Genomic DNA, 25,267 nt, shown 5'->3' with positions numbered 1-25,267 from the left:
ACTGCACTGTTTGATGCAGTGACCAATCACCTACATGCAACTTGATCTCCTTCTGAATGGACTCTGGCCAACTGAAAAACATGAAAATAATGTGTTCTTATTCTTACTCTCCTTTCCAGAGCCCCACCCTGAAGATTCTGGTGTAACTAGTCTGGGGTGAGGCCTTGGTATTGTTTTTTGTTGTTTTTTTTTTTTTTTAACACCCCAAGCAGCTCCAGTGAGCTGTCAGAATTGAGAACAAATGAAGTAAAGTATCTGATCAAAAAAATTGTTCATTCTGGATTCTTAGACTGATGGCCATTGGGAGTTTATGACATTGTTTTAGCCATGTGTTTTAGACCTTATACAAAAAATAATATTTCTCCAGTATTGCCTCTCAAACACTCAGATATTTTCCTTGAAAAAGAAAGTATTGTGAAATATTTTAGGGTACTGTGCTAACATGTCTAACATGAAGCCTCTAACATAACACACATCTTGAATAACCAGCACTCAGCAAGTAGCTAAGTAAATATACACACCTTTCCTTTCTTTTCTTTTTTTTCCCTCCCCACCGCCCACCTCCCTTCCCAGCCAGCAATATACATACACTCACCATCAAACACCCTGTAAAGCATTTGAAGACAGAGATTATAAATTATTTATTTTTCAAATGAGGAAAAAAGACTCTGAGAGAACAAGAAGGAGACCGGTTGGTGCCACACAGCTCAAAGGTGGTGGAACTGGGTTTGGAATGAGCTCTTCTGATGCCCTAGGTTTGAAGCGCTATGGCCTCGCCACAGCTGCCTAGAGAACAGTTTCTGGAAGAAAAAAATATATATAATAATAATAATACTTTTAGTGTGAATGTCCAACACACTGGCTGTTCACAAAATGGCAAGGCCTTAGAGACCAAGTAAAAATAGAAGTCAAAATTAGCGTTTCTCCCTTTTCGTTATTGCAGAAGTGAAATTTTGCACAGCTAACTAAGGATGCAAAGCAAAGTCCAGGGCTCCCATCCCTCCCTTTCTCCCGAGGGGACAGGACATCTCTGTGCCGCGCTGCCCCGGGCTGGGGAAGGGTGACAAGAGTAATGCCTTTTCAATGTGACTTTTCTTGTCTTTATGCCATACTCAGGTTCTGTGGTCCCTCACCTGCTTTCCTTAGCCCTCGTGAAGTCATTTCACCTGTGGATAGTTGTTCAAATCCGTGTTTCTCTGGAGGAAGACGCTCAATGGCAGAAGAGTCTATTCCAGTCTTTCTCTGCCCTCTCCCGGAGAAAGTAGGTTTCTCCGAGTGGAGAGGGCTTAAGAAACCATGCCCCAGTCGCCTCCTGCGACAGCTCCTGCTTCGGTTCTTTTCTGTCCTGTCATTGTCGGGAATGAAGGAATAAAGTAATGCGCGGCAAGCAAGGGTGATTAGAACAGAACATCAGGCAGGTGCTTTGGTGAGGGATGGGACCACCGCACAGAAGGGCCACAATGCGCACACCTGAATCCGAGGTGACATTTAGTGGTCATGAGGCTCCAAATATCACTGGAATGATAAGCATCACTAGATCACTAATGGCGATGCTTTGCAAAGACGTATTTTGCAAAGACATTGATTACTGCAGTTGTTTATTTTTTCTAAATTGATTATTGCAGTTGTTTCTTTTTTCTTTTTTTCTTTTTTTTAGTTGTAGATGAGGATGGAACCCAGAGCCTCACGCATGCGAGGCAAGTGCTTTACCACTGAGCTACAGCCCCAGCCCCCAGTTGTTTCTATTTTCAATTTTACTTTTAATGTATATACTTGCCGGGTGGGTGGCACACACCTGTAATTCCAGTGGCTGGAGACACTGAGACAGGAGGATTCCAAATTCTAAAGCCAACTTCAGCAACTTAGCAAGACCTTGTCTCAAATTTTTAAAATAAAATAAAAAGGAGCTGGGGATGTGGCTCAGTGGTTAAGTGCCCCTGGGTTTAATCCTTGGTATCAAAAATAAAAAATAAAACAAAATAATGTGTATACTTAAAGTGTACATGATGTTTTGATATACCTAGTGAAATCATTACTAGTAATCCATCAATTTTCATACTTATCTTTTCTTTTGGAGTAAAATTACCTAAAATCCATCATTATAGCAAATTTCCTGTATACAATAAAGAATTATTATCTCTAGTCCTTATGTTGTGTCTTGATCTCTGTATTTATTCATCCTATCTAATTGCAAATTGTACAATTTGACCTACTTCTCCCTGTTTCCTCCTCCACACCCCCCACCCCTGACAACAACCATTCTACTCTCAGCTTCTATTTATTTAAATCGGTTTTTTAATATGACATAAAAGTGAGCTCATACAGTATATTTCTTTTTTAGTTGTAGATGGACAGCATGTCTTTTTTTTTTTTTAATGTGGTGCTGAGATCAAACCCACTGCCTTACACGTGCTAGGTAAGTGCTCAACCACCCAGCCCCATACAGTATGTTTCTTTGTCTGCTTATTTCACTTAGCATAAGTCCTCCAAGATTCATTCCTGTTGCCCAAGTGGCAGTATCTTCTTTTGTAAGGCTAAGTAATATTACATTGTGTACATATACAATTTCTTTATCCATTCATCTGTTGATGGATGCAAGCTATTTTCATGCAGTATTTCTACTGTAAAAATTATGTGAAATTAATGTAGTTATTTCAAATTGAAGTAGAAAAAATTAAGTTTTGTTAAGACCCCAAATACACAATGTTTTATCAGTCATGTTTACAGGTACTCTGGGAATTCACAGAGAATTTTCACACCCATAATATCTCTTTAGAATCTCTTAATTTCCTTTGCCTAAAGTAAAATTATTCCCATTGTAAGACTGAGGAACTTGGGCCTTGGAGATGCAATCCCTTGGTCAAGAACATACAGATGGCAGGTAGGGTAGAGTGGAGGCTGGAACCCAAGTCCCCTGAAGCTTGGACTTTTCACTCCACAGAAAACACCTCATTTGGGCTGATCAACATTTACTGATTGTGTGCCATGATTCAATATTTTGTGATTCAGTCTAATCAGTGACTTGAAAAATGAAGATAAATTTAGTTAATCATTACAGTACCAGTTAACTAAAATGACCCTCTCTGGAGGTCAGAGAAGTTTAATTTTATAACCTTTAGAATTTGAATTGTCATACTACCAAAAGTGCTATACAGATTTAATACATTTCCTATTAAATTCCAACCACATTCTTCATACAAATAGAAAAAATAGGGTTGTAGTTCAGTGGTAGAGAACTTGCCCAGCATGTGTGAGGCACTGGGTTCAATTCTCTGCACCACATATATATAAATAAAAGAAAGGTCATTGACAACTAAAATAAAAAAAAAAAAACTTTAAAAAATAGACTGATTTGAAAAGAAAGAAAGAATAAACATCATGAAATTAATTTGGAAAACTAAGAGACTCAAAGTAGCCAAAGCAATCCTTAGCAAGAAAAGTAAAGCAGGAGGCATCACAATACCAGAACTTAAATTATATTACAGAGCTATAGTAACAAAAACAGCATGGTATTAACACTAAACCAGACACATAGACTAATGGTACAGAATAGAAGACACAGAGATAAACCCACATAAATACAGTTATGTCATACTAGCCAAAGATGCAAATAACTGCTGGCAGCTGGAAGTTTTTGTACTACCAACAAAAAATATTCCTACAGGAGTATTTTGGCAAGAAGGTCCATTATTATGGATACATTTATCTTATTCTCCTAACACTATTTTTACTAGGTATCCTGAGGCTGTAGGACAATTAATACTCAAAGGAATAAAAGCAGCAAAGGGAGTGTTTGGAATTTCTCCCAATAAAATTATTACTCCATATACTATGAATCAAATTGATGAGTTAGCTAATGAGTTAAATACTTGGGCAATAATCATGTGCAAATCTAATGTTTCATTTGATAACCACTTACCATCTAATCCTTTATTGTCTTTGTGGTCATTGCATCCTGTAATTTTTCCAAAAATGACAAGAAAAACACCTATCATGAATGCTCCAAATATATTCACTGATGGGTCAAATAATGGTACAGCAGCAGTAGTTACCCCTGATCAAACTTTTACATTTTTAGTACCCAAACAATCAGCTCAAAAGGTAGAGCTTAATGCAGTTTTACAAGCTTTTGTGATGTTTAAAGATTCTGTATTTAATTTATTTTCTGATAGTCAGTATGTAGTTAATGCTATAGTATCTCTTGAAGATGCTGGTAGGATTTCCCCTTCTTCTACTGTTTTCTCTTTGCTTTCCACTATACAAAGTCTAATCTGGGACAGAAAAGATCCATTCTTTATAGGACATATCAGGGCACATACAGGATTGCCTGGAGCCCTTAGTTTGGGCAATGATTTAGCAGATAAAACTACACATGACATACATATTTTCTCTACACTAGAAGAAGCTAAAAATTTTCATAAAAAGTTCCATGTCAATGCTAATACTTTACAAAAGCGTTTTAAAATAACTAAGGAACAAGCTAGACAAATAATAAAACAATGTCAAAATTGTGTGACCTTTTTACCACAAGTTAATCTTGGAGTCAATCCTAGAGGATTGATACCTAACCATATTTGGCAGATGGACGTCACACACTTGCCAGAATTTGGAAAATTAAAATATTTGCATGTTACAGCTGATACTTCTTCTGGATTTTTGATGGGCTCCCTTCATGCCGGAGAAAAAACTAAAGATGTTATAGCTCATTGCTTACAAAATTTTGCCACTGTGGGTGTTCCAAAACAGTTAAAAACAGATAATGCCCCTGGTTATACTTCTACCTCTTTTAAACAATTTTGCTCAACATTTGGCATTACTCATATAACAGGAATCCCATACAATCCACAGGGGCAAGGCATAGTTGAAAGAGCTCATCAAACTATTAAAATGTACTTATTAAAGCAAAAAGAAGGAATTGGGAAGGGGTATATATTCCCCAAAGATAAACTTAAAATAACCCTTTTTACTCTAAACTTTTTAAATTTGGATTCATCAGGACTTAGTGCTGCGGAAAGGCATATGTGTCCAAAAAATGTACATAAGCCCAAGGTACTTTGGAAGGATATTCTAACAGGACAATGGAAAGGTCCTGACCCAGTAATTGTCTGGAGTCGGGGGTCTGTTTGTGTGTTTCCACAGGGAGAACAGCAGCCGATTTGGATTCCAGAGAGATTAACCAAGGTCCTGACCCAGTGATTGTCTGGAGTCGGGGGTCTGTTTATGTGTTTCCACAGGGAGAACAGCAGCCGATTTGGATTCCAGAAAGATTAACTAAAGCGATTTCTACAGACCAAAAAGAAGATGATTTGGCTCAAATCCATAACAACTGATATCCAAAACTCCAGTTTGGCTATTCTTACATCTGCAACAGAACCAGGATGCTTTTTTCAATATCTATTTTATTATTGCCCTTTGCCATATCATGAAGTTCTATTTTGTTTTTTGAGCTCATACAGACCTAGGTTAATGTTTTGCTGATCAGTTCTATTTTTTGACTATAGAGTTTTTAAACATTGCAATGGAGATTTCACCTGTAAAAAGTTATAAGGCCTTTACTATAATGTTATGTGTTGTATGTATTATATTATGTGTGCACACTTGTGTTTTGTGTTATATGTTTGAATGTACGTATGTCCATATATCATATATGATGAGCGCTCATGATAAAATGGATCCAAATATTTTTTTTTCACGTGATTTATATGGTTTAATTTAAATTGGGTAAACAACTGTTGAGGATTGTTTTAATATGTAAACAAAAAAGAAGGTTAACAGATCTGTTTGTTTACTTTTACCTTTCCTTTTCATTATATTTAATAATTCTCTTAAAGATAATGTAAATTGTTAAGAAAATTGTTTTCTTTTAGTGCCTTCTGTAGTGTTACATAATTTTTTCTTTAGCCATTATTGCCAGAATTCCTATCTTCATCCCAGTGCCGGTGAAGACAATGTAAATTGTTAAGAAAATTGTTTTCTTTTAGTGCCTTCTGGAATGTTACATAATTTTTTCTTTAGCCATTATTGCCAGAATTCCTATCTTCATCCCAGTGCTGGTGAAGTGAAAGATAAAACCAATCTACAGCTTCTACAATAGCCATCACTGAACTGCTTGCAGAACTTGCCTGGACACATTGTGAGCTCACCTGTATGCATTGTGAACTATCTGTTGGTACAGCGAATTGTGGTAGTGCTGGAGTATTTTTGCTGATGGTGTCACCGGTGGTACAATTTAGGAGCCCTCAATTGGCTTAATGTCATGGCATTTTGCATCCTCCTCTACTAGTGATGGTCTAAAATTTGGGGGCCAACAGAGGTGAGGCAAAGAACCTCACCCCCCCACAGGTGCAAAGGCCTATCCACAAGTATGGCTGTATGCTGGACCGGTAGTCAGTGACGGGTATGATCCAATTGCAGTGGTACCAACCTAAGACAGGAGGCTGACGCCTAGAGGTCAGTTCATCCGATGACGGGTAAGGACCGTATGTTGAATTGGACTGCCTAACAGGCACGGTCCCTAAGCCACATGCTTGTTGTTTAAACAGAGAGGGGGAGATGTTGAGAGCCACAGCCAAAGGGGCCCCAGCAAACTTCCAGCTGCCAGCAAACTTCCAGCTGCTGGCTGATGATTGGCTCACAGCGGCTCCAGCAACATCTAGCTGATTGGCTCCTCGGCCCCAGCAACATCTAGCTGATTGGCTCCTCTGCGGTGATGCTCATTGGGCTGTTTCCCTGCCCTTTCAGACCACGGAGCTGCTCATTGGGGGACTTTTTTGGCTCCGCCCACGTGACCCAGCCAATCGGCCTCAAGAGCAGGAGGATTGTGGGAGGTGGAGAGAAGCTTGTGTGGGAGAGAGAGGCTTGGGAAAAGCCAGTGGTGGCAGTTGAGGCTCTGAGGGTTTTTCCTGAGAGACTATTTTGTTTGTCGTGTGTGGTTCTAAAAATAAAGTTAGTTTCTTTTGACAAGTGGCTCCTGATTGTGCCCAGCCAGACTGCAGCAAATAACATTCATTGGAGAAAAAAATAGCCTCTCAGCAAATGGTGCTGGTAAAACTGGAAATCCATATGAAGCAAAATGAAATTAAACTCCTTTCTCTCACACTGCACAGCTCAACTCAAAGTGGATCAAGGAATTAGGCATTAGAACAGAGACCCTGTGCCTAATAGAAGAAAAAGTAGGCCCAAATCTACATCATGTTGGCTTAGGAACTGACTTCCTTAACAAGACTCCTAAAGTGCAAGAAATAAAATCAAGAATCAATGAATGGGATAGAATCAAACTAAAAGCTTCTTCTCAGCAAAGAAAACAATCAAGAACACGAAGAGAGAGCCTACAGAATGGGGTGCCACCTGCACCTCAGACACAGCATTAATCTCCAGGATATATATAAAAAGCTGAAAAAACTTCACACCAAAACAACAAATAACCCAATCAATAAATAGGCTAAGGAACTGATCAGAGACTTCACAGAAGAAGAAATACAATCAATCAACAAATATATGAAAAAATGTTCAACATCTCTAGCAATTAGAGAAATGCAAATTAAAACTACCCTGAGATTTCCAGCCAGGATGTCATTATTAAGAATACAAGCAACAATAAATATTGATGAGGATGTGGGGAAAAAGGTAGACTCATATAATTTTGTTTCTTTGGTGCTGGGGATTGATGGGCTACATCACCATCCCTTTCCATTTTTTAATTTTGAAACAGGTTCTCTCTAAGTTGCTAAGGCTGGCCTTGAACTTACATTCCACCTGCCTCAGGCTCTCAAGTAAATGGAATCACAGACAGGCATGTGCCACTATGCCCAGCCTTACTGACTATTTTTTCATTAAAATGAAACAGCTATATTGTGAGCTACTGAGCAGTCATCTGATTTTTCCTGGTTCTGTAATTTGCTAGTTATTTCTCCTAGTGATAGTCAGGTGTGCCATAAATGTTATAGCTGAAATATATATTAAGATACCTAAGCACAATAAATGATTTTTGCAATTTTTTTTTAATTTTTTATTGTGGGTTGTTCAAAACATTACAAATTTCTTGACATATCATATTCCACACTTTGATTCAAGAGGGTTATGAACTCCCACCTTCACCCCATACACAGATTGCAGAATCACATCAGTTACACATCCATTGATTTACATATTGCCATACTAGTGTCTGTTGTGCTCCGCTGCCTTTCCCATCCTCCACCCTCCCCCCTCCCCACCTCTCCCCTCCCCTCCCCTCCTCTCTCTCTACCCCCTCCACTGTATAACCCTGAGGGTCTCCTTCCATTACCATGCAATTTCCCTTCTCTCTCCCTTTCCCTCCCACCTCTCATCCCTGTTAAATGTTAATCTTCTTCTCCTGCTCTTCGTCCCTACTCTGATCTTAGTTACTCTCCTTATATCAAAGAAGACATTTGGCATTTGTTTTTTAGGGATTGGCTAGCTTCACTTAGCATAATCTGCTCTAATGCCATCCATTTCCCTGTAAATTCTATGATTTTGTCATTTTTTAATGCAGAGTAATACTCCATTGTGTATAAATGCCACATTTTTTTTATCCATTCATCTATTGAAGGGCATCTAGGTTGGTTCCACAGTCTTGCTATTGTGAACTGTGCTGCTATGAACATCGATGTAGCAGTGTCCCTGTAGCATGCGATTTTTGCAATTTTTAAGCATTAAAAAATCCTAATGCTGGGCCTGGGGTTGTGACTCAGTGGTAAAGTGCTTTCCTAGCATGTGTGAGGCACTGCGTTTGATTCTCAGCACCACATATAAAGAAATAAAATTAAGGTCCATTGACATTTTTAAAAAATATATTCTAAAAAATCCAAATACAAAATATGTAAAAGTTAGGATTCCTGCCATCTTACAATTTGTACTTTGAGGCTAGATAGAACACGAACACATATACATGCTCAAATGATAAGCAGCATGCTGTCAAATTTAAGTGAGTCATCACAAATAGATGTAACAAATCTGATTAGGCTGATTAGAACCTACAAGTGATTCATCAAAGAAATCATCTGAGGCAATGTGGACATTATATAAGGGACTGAGATACTACAGTGAAGATTAGCCTGAGAAATTGTTGAGTTAGGCATCCAGAGGAATGATGAACACAAAGAGATTGACTGGATCCACGTGAATGGGCATGGAAGGTGCATAGAGTAGTGCATGTATTTCACGAGAGGCAACTGGAGGTTGCATTTGAATCCTAGATGACAATTATGGATTACTACACTCTTGTGAGAGTAGTAAAAGAGTAGGGTCATGAGCAGCAGTAAGGAAATAATAAACCAGGCACCCAGTGCTGCAGGGGAAAAAAAATTAGCCAATGAACTCTTGAAGGCTGCTGATGCACAGAGATGCTCCTTTACATTCTCCAAAATTAGGCAATATTTAATAGGGGGGGCAATATTTTTAAGTAAATTATGAAGGTTTCCTAGCTGACAAATAAAAAAAAGAAAGTCTTGTAGAACTGAAAAAATGATAGAATAATCCAATAATTTACTCAGCAACATTGATTGGCATCTACTCTGTGCCAGGCACTTTGCCAAGCACAGAAGAAAAAAAGATAAAAATACAGAGCCCTGCTACTAAAAAACATGTAATCATGCATGGAATAATACTGCATTTTGAGCATACTTAGAAGTTTAAGGTAAGAGATTAGAAACATTGCCAGAGGTAATATTCATTTTCTATTCTTACACTTCATTTTACCACTTGAAAAGCATGTCAATACCATTATCCAGTTCATTTTTTCACCATGAGCCTCAAGAAAATCCAGACACATATCACTGCAATTCCTCCTTTTTAATTGAGGAAATGACTGTTTGAAAGACAGTCTTCTCACCTAAGATTCCAATTAATAAAAGTACCAGCACTAGGCCTCAGTGTGTCTCTGGGCAGACTCCAAAGATGAAAATCTGGAAGTGACCTAAAGAGTAAATTGATCCAATTCTTTTAATTTTATAATGAAGAAACTGTAGACCAGAAAGGTTAACAAACACTCCCAAAAGCAGGTTCAATTATCATTACTTGGGCAAAGTTTACAAGACAGATTGCCCTTGGGTAATTAAGTGAACTGTCTGTGATTTCTATCACACTCAATCATTATAACATGAAGACCTCTACTACAGTGCTGTGTCCTCCTATTCAGATTATTCTTTCCTGGCCTCATCTGGTATCCAGACTACCTCAGACTTAGAATTATGTTTCAGTTGGAAATAAGGACCTTATTTTGGAGCTAGCTAATTCAAAAAAGGTTTCCTAGTATCACTAATAGTAGATTAGTAATTACAAATATCTCATTTAATAGGTAGTAGCTTTCTTTGTCTTAAGTAAATTGACATGAAAATTTCAAAGTATGCATGACAATATCAAAATTCAGTATTAAGCTGTGTACTGTTCTAAAAATGGTTCTACATGGCAATATATCAGAGGAGCAAACAGAGGCATGATTTCTCCATTATTTAATATACTTTACTTTTTAACAAAAAAAAAAGCATATTGAATAACATGAACTCTTGCATGGAGTTACCTTAACAAATGATCTTGTCAATTTATATTAAAAGACTTAGCATAAGTACAGTGCTTGGAACCATGCACATAGTAGCATTACACATAGTAGTACTAAACATACATGAAAGTTACCATTAGACTATCACTGCAGTGGTTTTTTTCTTGTTGTCTCCAAGCTAACCTCTGACAAAAAATTTTCTGAAGTAAAACACCACACAATATGCTGGGGGGAAACAAAACTAAACCAAAAAAAGTAGAATATAATAATATGTAATTCAAAACTCTGCTTCATATCTCCCTGCAAAGGCTTTAAGCTTTTAAAGCTGAATAGAAACATACTGGAGGCAAACAGATTCTCCCCATGTATGTGTTCTTTTTTGCTTCCTGTGGATCACAAGGGCCAGGGATCCCTGAAAGAAGGGCTTTTTCCTCCCATTACTAACAAAACCAGGGACACCCATTACTGGGATGAAGCCCTCTCCACAGAGTGGACAATACCAGAAAAAGCAGAGTAACAAATAGCAAGAGGGACCAGAGGGTCAATCCCCACTTCTCCACTCTCTTCCCAACAGTTCCCAGCCAGGCTTCTCATAGAATCAACAGGAAATGTTCAGAATGTTCAGAATTTACCAAGCTAGAAAGGCATGTATAACATGGCTTTTATGAAAAGAACACAAAGAGAATTTCAGCTTAGAGAAAGCATGTAGTCCTGCATACATGTTCACATAGAAAATGGGGAAGGAATTTGCCCCAACATTTTTTTTCACTGGGTGAAAAAAAATATAAGTGAATTTTTCTCTTCTTTCAAGTATCCAATATCTTACACTTTCTACAAAGAACATGTATTAGTTTAGAAACGAAGACAACAGCAAAGAGTTGTTATTTGGAGAGAGTTAGATTCTACAGAGCTCAGTGCCAGCTGCTGTGGAATCAGAGGCAGGAAGATCATAAGTTAGAGGACAGCCTCTGCAGCTTAGCAAGACCCTCAGCAGCTTAACAGGACTCTGTCTCAAAAAAGAAAAAGACTGGGGATATAGTACAGTGGTAAAGTGCCCCTGGATTCATCCCCAGTACCAAAGAAAGAATTTTATCAAGATTAATATTTTGAGGCACGCGCAGGAAACATGGCGGCGGCGGGTGTTGTGAGCGGGAAGATTATATATGAACAGGAAGGGGTATATATTCACTCATCTTGTGCAAAGACCAATGACCAAGACAGCTTAATTTCAGGAATATTACGTGTTTTAGAAAAGGATGCTGAAGTAATAGTGGACTGGAGACCATTGGATGATGCATTGGATTCTTCAAGTATTCTCTATGCTGGAAAGGACTCCAGTTCTGTTGTAGAATGGACCCAGACCCCAAAAGAAAGACCTCATCGAGGATCAGAACATCTGAACAGTTATGAAGCCGAGTGGGACATGGTTAATACAGTTTCATTTAAAAAGAAACCACATACCAATGGAGATGCTCCGAGTCATAGAAATGGGAAAAGCAAATGGTCATTCCTGTTCAGTTTGACAGACCTGAAATCAATCAAGCAAAACAAAGAAGGTATGGGTTGGTCGTATTTGGTATTCCGACTAAAGGAATAAAAGTGCTCTGCACTTTCATCAAGGAGATAGCAAACTACTGATTGAATCTCTTGAAAAATATGTGGTATTGTGTGAATCTCCACAGGATAAAAGAACACTTCTTGTGAATTGTCCGAATAAAAGTCTTTCACAGTCTTTTGAAAATCTTCTTGATGAACCAGCATATGGTTTAATACAAAAAATTAAAAAGGATCCTTACACAGCAACTATGGTAGGATTTTCCAAAGTGACAAACTACATTTTCGATAGTTTAAGAGGCAGTGATCCCTCTACACACCAACGACCACCTTCAGAAATGGCAGATTTTCTTAGTGATGCTATTCCAGGCCTAAAAATAAATCAACAAGAAGAACCAGGATTTGAAGTCATTACAAGAATTGACTTGGGAGAACGACCTGTTGTTCAAAGGAGAGAGCCACTATCACTGGAAGAGTGGTCTAAGAACATTGATTCTGAAGGAAGAATTTTAAATGTAGATAATATGAAGCAGATGATATTTAGAGGGGGTCTTAGCCATTCATTGAGAAAGCAAGCATGGAAATTTCTTCTGGGATATTTTCCTTGGGAAAGTACCAAGGATGAAAGGACTCAATTACAAAAGCAAAAAACTGATGAATACTTCAGGATGAAACTACAGTGGAAGTCTGTCAGCGAGGAACAAGAGAAGAGAAACTCGAGGTTAAGAGATTATAGAAGTCTTATCGAAAAAGATGTTAACAGAACAGATCGAACAAACAAATTTTATGAAGGTCAAGATAATCCAGGGTTGATTTTGCTTCATGACATTCTGATGACCTACTGTATGTACGATTTTGATTTAGGCTATGTGCAAGGAATGAGTGACTTACTTTCTCCTCTTTTGTATGTGATGGAAAATGAAGTGGATGCCTTTTGGTGCTTTGCCTCTTACATGGACCAAATGCATCAAAATTTTGAAGAACAAATGCAAGGCATGAAGACCCAGTTAATTCAGCTGAGTACCTTACTACGATTATTGGACAGTGGATTTTGCAGTTACTTAGAATCGCAGGACTCTGGATACTTGTATTTTTGCTTCAGATGGCTTTTAATTAGATTTAAAAGGGAATTTAGTTTTCTGGATATTCTTCGATTATGGGAGGTAATATGGACTGAATTGCCATGTAAAAATTTCCATCTTCTTCTCTGTTGTGCTATTTTGGAATCAGAAAAGCAGCAAATAATGGAAAAACATTATGGCTTCAATGAAATACTTAAGCATATCAATGAATTGTCCATGAAAATTGATGTGGAAGATATACTGTGCAAGGCAGAAGCAATTTCTCTACAGATGGTAAAATGCAAGGAATTGCCACAAGCAGTTTGTGAGATCCTGGGACTTCAGAACAGTGAAGTTACAACACCAGATTCAGATACTGGTGAAGATGAGAATGTTGGCATGACTTATCCTTCATCTACGTTTCATAGTAACACCTTGCCCACCCTTGCTGCTAGTGGAGCCAGAGATGACAGTCCAACACACATATCAGTGCCCCCAAATGTCAGCAGATTAACACCTGCATGATCATTTGTCTTGCTATTTTTTTTTTTTTAAAGACACTTGGTTGCAACTCCTTTTTAAGTACTTGAAAGGTGGACATTTAAAATCTTGGTATTGATCATGCTTTAAGGTTTATGGAAAGAAAGTGTACTGATGTTCTTGCATTAAAGCTTTACAAAGTTTTAAACTAATTATTTTTGTAGTTACTTCTACCAAATAGCCTTTCCTTTTCAAAAACATTCCTTAGTATTTTTATAGCCAAGTACATTTTATTTTCTTGCTGATGAACTGGAATTGGATAAATATTACAAGTAGATGAGTTGGAAATTATGCACTTTGAAAAACATTCAATTTGTTTACTCTTTAAGTTTAGTGGGTTTCGAATTTGATTAAATGTTGAGCCTTTATATAGCATTCTGAGCTGAGAAGTAGATTGTTACCCAGTGATGAAATTTAAAAAATAAATGAATTTGTTTTTTTTCTATTGTTTACAACAATACTCAGCTTAAATATTTATGCTGGTTGATTGTGATTTAAATTGGACATTTTCATCAATGCAATTTAATGTGTAGATAAAAAAACTATTCAACCATTATAAGTGGATTGGCAGTATATTTTTTACATTGAACTTTTCTTCACTTGTACATAAAGACTAAATGTAAGTACTATTTATGAGTATAAGAAAGGATAGGCATATTTTCTTTAACTGAATAAACTTGACTATTGATTTATATAACCTGATTCAACAAAATTAATACATGGCTTCAATATGAGATCTTTTTCAAAACTATTTTCTTAACATTTATTTCCTGAGAGTACATTCAATCCTGTACTTGGTATAATTTTAAAATTAATTGCTTGTAACCTCACTTTACTAATAATGTTTATTATCTTTCCTAACAATGCATTAACTGATTAATCAGGTCTTTAAATTTTTATAAAATGCTTTTTGCAAAAAGCTTATGTCAAAAATTTCAAGATACTATCATGAGTCTCAAAATAATACTTTTTTGTATATGAATGAAGCTGTTGTTTTTACCATGCAGTATTGCATGATTTTAAGTTATGTGGAATAAACATAACTGTTCCGTTTTAATTGTAATTTGTTAACTCCTGTACATATCATTAAAATAAATTTGAAGTTGAAAAAAAAAAAAAAAAAAAAGATTAATATTTTAACTATAATACAAAGCATAAAGCCCAGCTATGCCTTGAAAGGGTAGGTATAAATACAAGGTTAGTCTAGATCAGAATATTAGAAAAAACTTATTTCAGGTAATTGAAACACCTTTCTTACTAGAAAGAGCCAAAAAATATAGATATCTCACTTCTGATAATCTTTGAATAAATCATCATCAGAAATACTGGGTTTGTTGTGAGTCTGCCTCTTTTAAAGAAACATTTCAAATAAAATTGATTTAAAATAAGCTTACTGGACATTAGGTATTATGTCCTTACCGAAAAAAGTAATTTAATCATATGAGGACTTCTTGCAGTCATGATATAAGAAAGTTCTAAAGTTTAAAGAATTTTCTTATATCTGGAAAACCTCTCTGAAAATCTGATTGCACCCAGCTGTTCATTCTTGTGTTTATTCACTAAATATTTATTGAGAAGTTACTGCACAACAAGGTCTGGATTAGGAATTAAAGAAAATGTCCAGGAAAAAAAAATTGCCCTTAGGGATATTATTCTCTAGCCAAGGATATAAAAGATTTACTTGAAGATTTAGTAAAATAGTAAAATGTGATTCAAAACTCTGCTTCATATCTCCCTGCAAAGGTTTTAAGCTTTTTTTTAAAGCTAGCTAGAAACACCCTGGAGGCAAACAGATTCTCCCCATGTATGTGTTCTTTTTAAAATATTTTAGTATAAAATATTGACTATCCTTAAAAAAGGTAGAGAGATCTATAGAAATCTGAAAAGGATGAAAAATACTTTATATTGTTAGAATCAAAAGATTAATAGATTAAAAAAACTAATAAAATAAAATAAAAGATTAATGGAAAAGGTGGTATTTGGATTAAGCATTGAAGTAAGAATGGAATTAACAAAATAATATCACAATGCTTCCAAAGACTATTTCCAACTGATTTATATTTTCTTGGGGTTTTGTTATTGTTGTTTGTTTTTAAAGCAGTACTGGGGATTGAATCCAGGGCTTCACATATGCCAAGTAAGTACTTTTACCCTGAACTACCCTCATTCCCTTCTTTATTTTTTATTTTGAGACAGGATCTCACTAAATTGACAGGCTGACCCGCAACCTGTGATCCTCCTGCCTTAGCCTTCTGAGTAGCTGGGATTACAAGCATGACCCCCCATATCCAGCTTATTTACAGGCATTTGAATCACAATAAAGTATGATTAGAAATGAAGCTGGAGGGCAGGGATTGTGGCTCCATGGCAGAGTGCTTGCTTTGCCCATGAGAGATACTAGGTTCAATCCTCAGCACCACAGAAAAATAAATAAACAAAATAAAGATATTGTGTTCATCTATAACTAAAGACTGTTTTTAAAAAATAAAATAAATAAATCTGGAAGGTAGTTTGCACAAATATTTTAACCCTTTCTGCATCCACAATTTTTGCCAGGTAACTTTGTAGTACTCTCCCACGATGATTCTGCACTTGCTCCTGTAACTTCCTTTGGCCCTTGGGAAATTAGCTGTGAATGCAAGCAGAGGCCTGGAAAGTGCTCTCCCATTATCCTTGTCCTCTTGTATCTTTGCCACTGTTTCTAGAAGGACACATCAGGGCTAGCTCTTTGGTGCCAGAGGGATAAGAAAATCTCAGCAGGTTCCTCAACCTAGTTGAGAATTAGAGCATCTGAGCACCAACTGACCACAGATGTGTAGTGAGTCCAGCCAAGGCAGTGAACCAACCAGGCAAACCCTGTCAAGACCAGCTGACTCCCAACTAACCAGCTATGAGAAAAAAAATATTTCAGGTAATTGAAATACAAGAAATAATATGAGAAATAATAAATACTGAGTTTGAGAAATAATAAATACTGAGTTTGAGGATTGTTTTTGTACTAGTACATTCCAATAATTGCCATTGCAGGCCATTTTTCTTATTTTAATCCTGTTCCAACTTACTGGGCAATAAAGTGTCTTTTACTATTCTGATTTACAAAGTATGTCTTTGAGTTCAAGATAACTGACTAAATTGTTTTTCTTCTTCCTCCCCAAATCTTCTTTAAATGGCAAAATAAATATAAAAATTTATCTGTAGCAGCATTGAAAATTCAGGAGACAAATAATAACAAACCAAAAATCTGAGGATTTTCTAGAAAAACAAATATAAAGAAACAGATTTCCAAAAACAAAACTAAACTAAGGGCTGGGGTTGTACCTCAGTGGTAGAGTGCTTGCCTAGTTTGTGTGAGGCACTGGGTTTGATCCCCAGCACCACATAAAATAAACAAAATTAAGGTATTGTATCCCTCTACAACCAAAAAAAAAAATATTTTAAAAAATAAGCTAAGAATTGCTAATCATCAGACATGAAAAAAGAGACTTGTTAAAACTTTTCATAAGTCAGGCACAGTGGTGCACACCTGTAATCCCAGTGGTTCAGAAGGCTGAAGCAGGAAGAAGACAAGTTCAAATCCAGCCTCTGCAATTAGTGTCATCCTAAGCAACTCAGTGAGACCTCATCTCAAAATTTAAAAAAAGGGCTGGGGATGTGGCTAAGTGGTTAAGTGCCCCCTGGCTTCAGTCCCTGGTTCAAAAAATAAATAAAATAAATAAAAAAGATTTTTCACAGAAGAATACTCAAGCTCTCAAAATTAGAAGTGAGGGTAGGAAATAATGTTTTCAGTTTTTCAAAATAACTAATACACCAAAGAGGCATGTTGAGGGTGGCATATTCTAGTTTATTATAGTCATATTTTGGGGTGGTATACCTGAGTCTTAATAATGACTAGATCCAGAATATTAAAATATTATTTTACTCATGTCATTATAAATGACCCATAGTATTGAAAATATTGGTTTACTCATTACATTATAAAATAATTATTTTATAAAGCAAAATTGTATTTGATATATTTATAAAAATTTTATTTCCAAGAATACACAAATAGGGAACCAATAAGATTACCTAACCTTTCTACCAGAATTTATTTAGGTTTAGAAGAACCCAGTGAATTACAAATGATTGGGTAATCCTCAAACACTTGTAGTAGTTACTATTTCTGGCTCATCCAGCATCTTTTCCCCCCTTGTTTTTCCCTCCTAATAGAGTAATTCCAATGTAATTCAGTTTATGCATCCATTTTCCCAGGCACTGAAATGCCTTGGTGGAAACTCATCCAAGCCCTAGATCCAGGGAGTGTCAAAGCATATATTACCATTGAGTTTCTCAAAACTTCCCATCAGATTTCCCTCAGAATCCTTGACTAACCTTGTGTCAAATTCCTGAAGCAAAAAGTTTCTTTGCTCCCAGGAGAACACCACAAGATAGTCTCATTTCATCTTCTGGTTGTACTTGTGACTGAGTATGATGCCTAAAATGTTTCAGACATTCTGCTACCTGTCTGGGAATCATGCTGCTCCTAAGGAAGACCAAGATGAGAGCTAGAAAACATGTATGACATCAATGAACCAAAGAGTAAAACAATTCTGAAGCATGCTCAAATGTCAATTTCCTAAAATATGAAGAAATGAATGACTTTACTTTTAAACCAGTCTGAGGTGGGGTTTATTTTACTTGCAATCAAAACCATTTTAATAGATAAAAGCAATGAATTAGAGGACTGGGGTTGTGGCTCAACAGTAGACTGCTTGCCTAGCACAAGCAAAGCTCTCAGTTTGATCCTCAGCACCACATAAAAATAAAATAAAGATATTGTATCCAACTACAACTAAAAAATAAATATTAAAAATAAAGAAAATGCAGTGGATTCGAAGGAATGAAAGGAAAAAACTAAACCACATAAAATACAAAATATAAAAAGACAGGTGCAGAGAAATCTGTCAATCTTCAGGTTAAAACTGAAATAATAGTGTTTATGATGTAGCCAAACAAAAATGACAGAAAATTCTATGAAGAATTATATAAATGTACAATTATAATATTTAATATCTTCTTCAAAAATTAGCAGTTCATAATGAAGAAAAGATAAATGATAAAAAGAATTTGAACAGTAAAAAGTTTGAACTTCTATGTGAATATATGAATAATTGTAAAGAATTACCTGTGGAGGAATACCTGTGGAAGAGGAGCACAAAGGACAAACACAGACACACAGGGAAGGTGCAGACAGACAGAAGGATGGTAGACAAAAGGATACCTACCCCTCTCTGTCGTCGTCATCTTTAATAACTCAAAAAGTTACATATTACCCACCACCAATTGTTACTGCTGTTTACCAGTGACGAATCCTTGCTTCCCAAAATGCTAAAGTATAGCACCAGAGAAGCACGCCCAGGCAAGTGTAGAATGGAAAGTAGAAGGATTTATTAAAGGACAGCAGAAAAGACTTCCTCCCAAAGGAAGAAGGGGACCCAAAAGGCGGAATCTGTGAAAAGGGGAGGACTTCTCTTTTTTATATCTAAGGTCTTCTTTTAGTCCTCCCACATTCCTGTCCTTTGTTTCCCTCTGTCCTGCAGTGATAGAATTCAGGTGGGAAGGCCAAAAGCTGGATGTAGGTGGACTGATGGGGTGGGGAGGAGTAATCTGGGCAGGAAGGGCCTGGGGTGGTTTGATTATCACCTCCCTGTTTGCTGAGAGCTACTTCATTAACAGTTCTTTAGGGTGGGTTCTGGGCTTTGAGGACATTAACATTTCAAAATCCCCAGGTATTGTTCTGGTTTCCTGAACTCCATTCTCCATATGGTCTCCATTTTCTTTATGTACTTGATATTAGACCCAATTTACCTAAGTACACTAACTACCTATCTTTAAATCTGGCTTCATTTCCCCCTCTAATTTTAGGAACTCCTTACTGCTATAAGGAAAGGGGATGATGACCACTCTGGCTTCTTTGAGCTGGAAGAGGGTGGTATGAAGCAAGCAGTTTGGAGTTCCTTTTTTAAAAAATCAGGTCTATTGAGTGGTCCAAGATAAAAGTCTGATTGAGAACTAACAGGCTGGAGGGTCATTTGAGTGATGGGTGGTCTATAAGAGAAACAATAAGTTATTAGTACTGGAATGAGATTAATGCAACAATAAATGCCACAGCATAGGAATATGCCAACAATATGATGACAATGACAGACACTAACAATGTTTTCCACCAGGAGGTACCAGAGAACCAGGAGCTAAGAAACTGTTCCCATGACAAGGCTGGCGAGGACATGGCTTCTATTAGAGCATGTAAATCTTTAAGGATATTAGTCACATTGCCAGAATTGTCAGGGAAGTAAACACAACATTCAGTTTTAATAGTAGCACAAGTTCCGCCTTGAGCTGCAGTGAGGACATCCAAAGCCATTTGGCTTTGTAAGATGGCCTTCCTCATAAGTGTTACTTCAGTGTTAAGGAGGAAGATGCTTTCCTCAACCTCATGGAGGGCAGTTTAAGTGTAATTGTTTAAAATTTCCATGTGCCACATTACATCTTCTAAACCAGTTGGTGGAATAAACAGTGAAGCTAGATGATCATACCAACAAAACACAGATTGTCCCCATCTATGTTTGAGATTGGGGATGTTTGCTGGCTGTTCTATATTTGGGGTCCATCTCCCCTGCATCCAGAGGTACCAAATAGTACATCACCTTATCCAGCCTGGGGGAAACCAGGGCCATAAGTTGGTTCCACATGGCCATTGTGTCCCACTGGGTGATGGCCAAATAATTTTAGGTCTAGAGAGCCAATCTGTTCCAAACCAATCATTGTCTTATAAACCATAATTTGTTGGCATAGTGGTTCTGGAGTCCATCCTAATTCTGGAGTAGCATTAGGCCATAAGTCATAGGTGTGGTTATGTTGTTCCCAACAGATTGGGGCTTCTTGGTTTAAATGCCCAATAGTGAGAGTGAGCCATAGATCTCCATCCCAAATCTGATAATAGCCATCCTTATGACTGTGACATGTTAACGGTGTTGATGGTGGAAGGCAAGAATTAGATGAGCCTACATGGGATTTAACAATGGTAGAAATCTGAAGGTTGATCTGTAAGGGTAAAAGAAATTGAAGTTAAAGCGTAAAAGTTAAAGGGTAAAAGACCGGGTGTTGTAAAGTTTCTAAGCTGCAAGGTCTGAGTTAAAATGTAAAGGATTAGGTATTGTTAGGTTTCTATGTTACCTGCAAAACCTGAAATCCCTGTAGCTGTTAGGACAATACTGGAATTGCCCAGTAAACATTTCCCCTGGCTGTTTGGTTATTTAATAACTGAAGGGCTCTGTGTAACTGGTCACATAGTCCTTTAGGCCCTAAAACCAATCAGTTTGAATGTGTACCCCATTTAGAAATGACCTGTCACTCCAGCCTGACCTGTTCCCACCAATGAATGAACTAATCATGTTTAGAAGTTGTTGTTCAATTTTCCCGCGCCTCATGATGATTTGTTCTGATGTATACAAAGCCCTCCGCCCTCCCCAAAAAGTGTACTTAAGCAGTGCTCAGCCCCTGCTCGGGGCTCTGGGCTGCTTTCCCTTCTTGAGTGGGCACGGAGCCCCAGCATGCTGGTTCAATAAATCCCCTTCTGCCAATTGCATGAGTGGTCACTTGGTGGTCTCTTTCTCCGACATTTCGCGGGACCCTTACAGGTCTGTTCTAAGGTGAAAATCTTTTCATGAGCTGTGATGAAATTTCATTTATAAGCCATAAATTAACATTGGCACAAGAGGCATTTTGTAAAGACAGTCTTTCTTTCTTTTGTTCTAACATTAAGGATTGTAAATTTGACCAATCATTTCCTTGTAAGGGGGATTCCCACCAAGGCAGTCCAGAAGTGCTGGAAAGGAGTAATAGTCCACATATCCAGCAATTAATTTTCTTTCTGTAACCCAGTGGCATATTGTTGGGCCCACATTAGAAAAGAGTTAGTTTCAGTGAATCTGTTTATAGTAATAAAGAAAGAGAGAAGAAAAAGTTTACATATCACCATTGTCTCTGTGGAAGAGATATCTTAGGTCCTCTACTAGAGTGCAGGAGTATCGCTCCTCAGTTCCTTGGGAAGAAGTCTCTTTGTGTATCAACTCAGGATGACAGGCTTTAATCTGAGAGTAATGGATCCAGTTCTCCTGTCCCAGGACTTTTATTGCAGAAGGAGTGGATAAGATTACAGAAAAAAAGTCCTTTCCAAATGGGGTCTAAGTTTGGGGAATTTGAAAGTCTGGTCTTGATCATAACTAGATCTCCAGGCTCATATAGAGGTGGAGAAGTAACTGGCTCAGATATGGGATATTTACAAATTTCAGCTTGAAATTTGGCCAACATTGTGATATGAGCCACTAGATCTGCAGTTTCCTGGTCGTTAAGGTTATCATTTCTTAGGAATGGTCTCCCAAATAAGAGCTCAAATGGGCTGAGCCCTAATGTTTTTGGGGTGTTTCTAATTCTGAGTAGGGCCAAAGGAAGCACCTTAGGCCATGGGTAGTGAGTTTCTTGAGTGAGTTTCTTTAGAGGTCTTTTTAAAATGTCATTAGTTTTCTCTATCCTTCCTGAGGACTGAAGTCTCCACTCACAATGGAGATGGTATTTGATGCCTAAGGCTTTGGATATTCCCTGAGTGACAGCTGCCTTATAGGCTGTTCCATTGTCACTCTGTAGACTGTGAGGCAAACCAAATCATGGGATTATTTCCTGTAATAATGCTTTGACTATTTCTCCTGCCTGCTCAGTTCGGGAGGGGTAGGCTTCAGTCTACCCAGTAAAAGTATCTGTCATAACTAATAAATGTTAGAACCCATTACTCTTGGGCATGTGGGTAAAATCAAGTTGCCAGTCTTTCCTGGGAAATTGTCCTATCTTTTAAAATCCTGGTGGTTTCTTGGAAGAATTGAGTGGATTATTTCTTTGGCATGTTTGACAGGCTTTGACTATTTGGTGGATGGTCTTTGAAATATCTTTCCCTTTAAATATCTCTTGGGTTAATTTGAGAATATTTTCTTCTCCTAGGTGGAAATATTGGTGTAGGGTATGTAAAATCTTCCACTGGGAATTAGCAGGTAAATAAAGTTTGTCATCTTCCATTTGAATCCACCCAGAGGGTAAAAAATACCTCCTTTAGATAATGCCTTGTGTGTTTCCTCCTGGGTGTACTGAGGTCTTATCTCTGGGGGAGGGCCTGTCAATATCAAAAGGGCTAAGGTTGTCATCTATAAACTTCCCTTAGTGACCTCTTTGGCTTGTTGATATACTAGCCTGTTTCCTCCTGCTATTTCATCTATCCCTTTTTGATGTCCTTGACAGTGAATTACTCTTTACATCTCTTTAGGTAAATGAACAGCTTCTAGGAGTTTTAAGATTTGCTCATAGTTCTTTATGAATGTTCCCCCAGTTGTTTGAAATTTTCTTTCCTTCCATATTGCTGCATGTGCATGCAGGATTAGGTAGGCGTATTTAGAGTCAGAGTAAATATTAATTCTTTGTTGTTTTCCTATTTCAAGTGCTCTCTTTAGGGTTATCAATTCAGCTAGTTGTGAGCTTGTATCTGGGGGCAAAGATTGTGCCTCTGTGGTGTTATGTAAAGTCTCCACAACATATCCAGCTTTGCATTCTCTTTGTCCCATAAAAGGTGAGGTCTGGATTAGACAGGGGAAAGTTTTGAAGGTCTTTCTGGGTTGAATTATTTGTCGCTAGGACTTGTTGGCAGTCATGTTCAGGATTTCCTTCTAATTTTTCTGGGAGGAATGTGTCTGAGTTTAAATTAAAACAAGTCTTTATTTGAATTATGGGTCCATCTAAAAGTAAGGTTTGATATTTTAGAAGGCAACAGTCTGAGAGCCATAGTTCTCCTTTTGTATTTAAAATCCCTGAGAGATCATGGGAGGTGTAGACAATAATGTCTCTTCCCAGGGTGATTTTAATTCCTCAGGGACTAGTAGGGCTACAGCTGCTACTACTATAAAATAGTGAGGCCAACTAGATCAAGTTCCTTACTAAGATAAGTGACTGGCTGTTGAGCAGGACTCTTCTTTTGTGTGACAACTCCCAGGGCTATTCCTCCTCTCTCAGTAACAAATAGTTTGAATTTTTCTTCTGTACATAAACTGAGGGCAGGGGCTTGGAGTAAGGCCCCTTTTAATGCCTTAAAGACTTTAATCAGTTCTGGTTCCCATATCAGGGAAGTTGTTCCTTGGCATAGTGTCTCTTTGAGGAGGCTATAAAGAGGCTTAGCTAATTCCCCATATCCAGGAATCTAAAGCCTACAGTATCCTGTTATCCCTAGGAAGCCTCTAAGTTGCCTTATGGTTTGAGGTAGAGGACATTGTCCTATAGAGGTTATTCTTTCTGGCCCTAGTTTGAGGGTTTCTTGAGACATCTGTAATCCTAAATATTGAACTTGTTTTTGGCACAACTGAGCTTTTATCTTTGCGACTTTATAACCCTTATCAGCTAAGAAATTTAAAAGTTCTTTAGTGGCTTCTTGACATTCCTTTTGAGTGGAGGCACATAAAAGCATGTTATCTACATATTGGAGGACAGTCACAGATGTTTCATTTCTGAATTCTGTTAAGTCCTTAGCTAGGGTTTGGCCAAACAGATGAGGGCTATCTCCAAATCCTTGGGGTAATACTGTCCAGGTTAATTGAGATCTCCTATCTGGTTCCTCAAAAGCAAACAGATACTGTGATTGGGAGTCTAAAGGTATATTGAAAAAGGCATCTTTTAAATCTAACACAGTAAACCAAGCAGTGGCTGCTGGAATCTCAGATAACAGAGTGTAAAGATTAGGAACTATAGGGTAGAGAGGAACAACTTCTTCATTAATTATTCTGAGGTCCTGGGCTAATTGCCATTCCCCATTGGGTTTTTGAATTCCTAAAATGGGTGTATTACATGGGCTACTGCAGGGCACTATAATTTCTGTTGTTTGAGGTTCTGAATGATCTTTAATAAGCCCTTTTTTGTCTCTGGGTGTAGGCGATATTGTCTCTGACGTGGAAACACAGAAGGATCTTTTAAGACTATTTTGATTGGGACTGCACTTTTTGCCCATTGTTCGATTTTGCCTTCAGTAGCCCACATTTTAGGGTTTATATTGCATTCATATAAAGGCAAACATAATGGTCCTCGCAGTTCCAAATTCACTGTAAGGGATGTCTGAAGTTTTGAAAATAAGTCTCTTCCCAATAAAGGGGTAGGACATTCTGGGACAATCAGAAATGCATGAGAAAACATCATCCTGTCCCACTCAAAACTCAGTGGGGGAGTAAACTTTCTGTTAATAGGCCGTCCAGACACTCCTTGTATCATTATAGCATTAGAGGAATGAGGTCTGGGGTAAAAATCGAGTACAGAATAATTGGTGCCAGTATCTAGGAGGAAGTTGACTTCTTGGCTCCCTACGGAGAAGCATACTTGGGGCTCACAAGCGGTGACAGGAGTTACAGGAGCAAGAATTGACCCAGGGCTTGGTCAGGCCTGTGTGGAGGAGTCTGGCTTCTCTTGAAGGCCACCCCTGAGGGCAGTCACTCCTCCAGACATTGCCTTGACATTTAGGGCAGGGCTTTGGGGG

General features: G+C 37.7%; 1 protein-coding gene and 1 pseudogene across 1 annotated transcript; one reads left to right on the top strand and one right to left on the bottom strand.

Moving 5' to 3' along the window:
• The first annotated feature begins 11,631 nt into the window (after positions 1-11,631).
• LOC124096313 (TBC1 domain family member 15-like) lies at positions 11,632-14,728 on the top strand (annotated as a pseudogene).
• A 4,115-nt stretch (positions 14,729-18,843) lies between these two features.
• Positions 18,844-24,748, bottom strand: LOC131424399 (uncharacterized). The gene is given in 4 exon segments (XM_058581364.1): positions 18,844-19,837; positions 19,840-20,478; positions 20,481-20,777; positions 23,959-24,748. Coding segments are annotated over 4 exon segments (1,992 nt in total). The 3' UTR covers positions 18,844-19,571.
• Between the last annotated feature and the right edge of the window lie 519 nt (positions 24,749-25,267).

The sequence above is a fragment of the Marmota monax genome, unplaced genomic scaffold (genome assembly GCF_021218885.2).
Source record: "Marmota monax isolate L192 unplaced genomic scaffold, Marmota_monax_Labrador192_F-V1.1 WCK01_AAM20220418_F8-fsc00004, whole genome shotgun sequence".
In the NCBI taxonomy this organism is placed as follows: domain Eukaryota; kingdom Metazoa; phylum Chordata; class Mammalia; order Rodentia; family Sciuridae; genus Marmota; species Marmota monax.
This window is presented reverse-complemented; position numbering and strand designations above follow the sequence as displayed.